Below are 4,279 nucleotides of genomic sequence, written 5' to 3'. Positions count from 1 at the left end.
TTTGTTCTGGGAGTTGTTTCAAAAAGGCCTCGGAGCGATAGGAGCCCACATGCCATCTAGTGATCTTTGAGCCTTGGGTACCCATCAAGGCCTCTTAGAAAAATAATCTGAGCCAAGCACCTGACAAGTTGATGGTCCCACAAGCAGTCGTTGGCAGAGTTAAGGATATGATTTGTCAGCTTGGTTTAAAACTGTAAATCAAGAAGTTCATTTTATTCCGAGTTTTTGAGCGAAACGAGTGCAGGAATTTCTTGAGATACAGCTTTTCTCTGCTCATCAGCAGCATTTCCCATGTTGCGTCTGTGTCTTGACCTGAATTTACTATTTGGTTGGTTTGTTTTGTGTTTTTTTTTTTTTTTTTTTTTAAAAATGGTGATAGATATTCTTTCTCTCTTTCTCAGAGCACTGAACACAAGTCAGCTCAAAGCTCTCAGCATCGATATGCTTCCAGGATACCGGGACCCGTACTCTTCCAGGCCATTAACCAGGGGAGAGATCGGCTGCTTCCTTAGTCACTATTACATCTGGAAGGAGGTGAGGAGTTTGTGGGTGCTTCGGGGTTCCTGCAGGAGGGTGCTGTGCGCAGCAGAGCATCAAATACAGCGCAAGTTTCTGGAAGTGCAGGACGAAGCTGTTTTCCTTGGTCTGAAGGCGATGTTTAGCTTTCTCATCTCTGCTTTCCACTTGCCGACAGCTCTGAGCGATTTTTATCAGAACGTTTTCATGAGTGTTTTTGCAAACCATCCACTAGCCTGCTCGGAGCAAGTTTGCTTAGGAGAAAGACAAGAAGGTTTTGAAGGACAAATGGCGTTTGAAAAAAGCTCCTGCTTTTTTTCCCTTGTTCTGCAGCTGGACTGAAGCGAGTTCCAGTGACTCTACTGGACTGGCTTTTTTGAGTTGGCGTATCGTAAATATTCTTAACAGCAGAGACCTCTGCTACCTGAGCTAAGAGATCTCGTGGTAAAAGCTGTAGCTTCCATCTGTCCCTGGTCACCTGGGGAGTGACACTTGAGAGGATCTGGGCCGTGCTGGTCAGAAATGCTGGAGTTACACAGCTCGACATCACCAGGAGGGATTATTTCAAGTAAGGTGTGGAGGAGGCAGGGAGAAAGACTCGCTACTAAAAGAAGACGGGGCGATGGCGGTGGTTACCTAAGTGCAGACGTCTCTCTGCCTTCAGAGGTGTTGCAGCACCTCTTGGCGGGGCAGGGCACTGATCCAGACAGCCCGGGACTGGCAGGAATGACCTGAGGACGGGGAAGGCAGGCTATGCTTTCGGGATTAAGGCTTCTAAATCGCCAGCGGTCGAATGATAGCATGGGAACCTACACGCAGGCTGCCTTTGCGTGTGCGTTCTCTAAGTCGTCAGGGCCAGACTTTGGATATGCTAGGTTGTCCCAGGTTGTTGGAAGAAAGTTCCAACAAAGAGGTTTTTCTGAACAGTGGCTTTTGCATCAGTCTGCTGCACGTTCCTCTGAGGTGGTGGTTGCTGTGGTCGTGCTAGATGGTAGCTTGTGGGTTCTAGATAGTGCAACATCAGATGGAGGGTTTTTCTAGGTTGCAGATGCTCAGCCACAGCGTATTTTTAGGACGGGCTCTTGCCGTCTCTCCCAGCTGAACTGTGAATCTGGGAGTGATTCTCCAGCCTCCTTACCTGCGTGGTCTAGAAGGCAGTGCCAAGTCTGGATGACCCCAACAATTTCAGGGTGCAGGGAGCGGCCACTGCGACCACTTCTGAACCCTCTTGTTTCAGGTAGTGAACAGAGAGCTGGAGAAGACACTCGTTATTGAGGACGACGTGCGCTTTGAACATCAGTTTAAAAGGAAGCTCATGAAGCTGATGGATGACATTGAAGAAGCCCAGCTAGAGTGGGAGCTTATGTAAGTAACTGGTCCTCAGCCACCCGGCAGCTCCTGGGCATGCAGGGGAGGTCAGCAGCGCCGGCTGTGTCGTGACAGAGATGCAGGTTAATGCTGAAGTGCAGGGGAAGGTGGCAGAGGCTTCTCGGTGGCTCTTTCCATCAGGACAGATCTGCCTTCGGGGGCAGGCTGACGCTGGGGTGCCCACTGGGTACCGTTCCTGCCCTTCGTGGGCGGCGCTGGGTGATCTCAGCCGTGTCTGGAGGTGCTGCTGTGACAAAGGAACTGACACAGCTCAGTCCCGAGGCTTGGACCGTGTCATCTTAGCTCCCTTCTAAAGTCTTTCACAGCTATACCACCCACTGGGTTAAGACGTGGATGTCTGGGAGTGGTGCAGGGTAGAAATCTGGGAGCCTGGTCAGGGATTACTACTTGGATCCACCCTTTGCCCTTCCCTGGTCGACGTGAACACTGGGTCTTGTGGTCCTAATTGCTGTGGATTTTGGTTTGGTTCCAATTTCCTTGGTCTTTTCACCTTTTAAGCTACATTGGCCGGAAAAGGATGCAAGTGCAGGAGCCTGAGAAAGCAGTTCCCAATGTCATGAACCTGGTGGAAGCTGATTACTCGTACTGGACCCTGGGCTACGCAATCTCTTTCCAAGGGGCTCAGAAACTCATCGGAGCAGAGCCTTTTGGCAAGATGCTGCCTGTAGATGAATTCCTGCCGGTCATGTACAACAAGCACCCTGTGTAAGTAGGACACCTGCGTTACTCGGGTTGACGTGAGCTGGGTCTTGCCGGATGATCTGAAGGCGGGTGACGTTGGGGTGTCTCACTTCTGTTGCCCGGTTGGTGGGGGGACGGGGCTGCTCCTCGTGGTTTTTGATTGTCTGCGGCAGAGCTCCTGTCACAGGTCGGAGGAGGTGACAGCCCCGCTGCAGCGGGGTTACAGTCCCTACCTGGTGCAGGGCTTGTGGGCTGGGTTGGAGACCTTTGGCTGTCTCAGGTACCGGAGGCTTTGGCTGTGTAGGATGTGTGTGGTTGTAGGGCACGTGGGTCTGGCTGTAGGGTCAGAGTCTCCACCCCAGCAACTACCTCCGCTCCCTGGGACCGGTTTGCTCAGTGGGTTGGCTTGTGTCTCTCGGTTGTAAGCAGTGACGCTGATGAACGTTCGCTCTGTTCCTGATGATCTTTCTCTTCTCTTCAGAGCAAAGTACATGGAGTACTACGAGTCCAGAGACTTGAAAGCCTTTTCAGCAGAACCCCTGCTCGTTTACCCCACCCACTACACAGGGCAGCCAGGCTACCTCAGCGACACAGAGACCTCTACAATCTGGGATAACGAGACCGTGTCGACGGACTGGGACAGAACACACTCCTGGAAATCCCGGCAGCAGGGCAAGATCCACAGCGACGCCCAGAACAAGGATGCCCTGCCCTCCCAGTCGTCTCTCAATGCACCGTCCTCCAGGGACGAGCTATGACTGCCCGCTTCCCCTGGGACTCTCTTGACAGCTGGACCTGCCTCACACTTCGGCTTTTCACCCTTGAAAGTTGTAGAGCAGCTCTTCATGCGGTCTCCTTCCCACGGCTTCGGATGGCAAAGCGCGGTGGTTGGACCCGCCGGCTAACCGAGCCGCGTAGGACTGGGTGGGAGATGAAGGAGGCAAAAGAGCAAGCGTTCCAGGCCGGCAGAAAAAAGGCAGAGATCTGAACGAAGGCCCTCGCGAGCTTTTGGGAAAAAACCAACCTTGAATGACGTCTTTCTACAGTTCCTCGTTGTAGAACACTGTATTTATAAAGATTAATATATAGAGGTGTACAAGTGTTAATACCTTTCTGGATAGCTGTAGCTGGGCTGCCGTGTAACTGTTAACTCCTTGTAGGTTTGTAGGCTTTTATAACCCTGTTCACCGAGAGAAACCGCAGGCAAGCGTTTGGGTTATTTGGGTTTGTTTTTCAAAGGGATCGCTGTCAGAATCGAGATGGTTTCCAACAATGTTGAGCGCGCTGGAGCAGCGCTCCTCTGTCGGGTCTTCTCCTTCGTCACACTTCTGTAGAAAACTGTTGCTGGCTTCCCCTCTGCAAATTTCAAAACCTGCGAGATCCCATCTAAACGGGCCTCCCGAGCCAGAACTGATGTCTTGGCGTGTCTAAAATCTCAGAAGGTAGCAGCGAAAGTGGCGATGGCTGGTTTTATTTCTCACTGCACCGCCTGGAAGGAGCACAGGCGGAGTTAGTCCATGGCATGGCCCGTTTCATCCCCTGCCTCAATTTATTCCTTCAGGAAAACAAAGCCCCACAACCTCTTGGCAGGCCTGCTTAATTAGGCCCTAAACCCAAGTTTAGGACTTCCAGGAACTTAAAATTTAAAAAGTTTGGTTCCGAACTGCTTGACCCTATCCTTATAGAAACAAAA

General features: G+C 51.5%; 1 protein-coding gene across 1 annotated transcript; it reads left to right on the top strand.

Moving 5' to 3' along the window:
- Positions 1–401: 401 nt before the first annotated feature.
- On the top strand, positions 402–3,469 carry LOC104161559 (procollagen galactosyltransferase 2-like; the record flags this gene model as incomplete). The annotated part of the gene is made up of 4 exons (XM_009700044.1): positions 402–534; positions 1,754–1,881; positions 2,404–2,610; positions 3,068–3,469. Coding segments are annotated over 4 exons (745 nt in total), but the record flags the coding sequence as incomplete, so codon positions are not given.
- Between the last annotated feature and the right edge of the window lie 810 nt (positions 3,470–4,279).

This window comes from Cariama cristata, unplaced genomic scaffold (assembly GCF_000690535.1).
Source record: "Cariama cristata isolate BGI_N322 unplaced genomic scaffold, ASM69053v1 scaffold20875, whole genome shotgun sequence".
NCBI lineage: Eukaryota > Metazoa > Chordata > Aves > Cariamiformes > Cariamidae > Cariama > Cariama cristata.
Note: the sequence above shows the minus strand (reverse complement) of the source record. Positions and strands in the feature narration are given on the sequence as shown.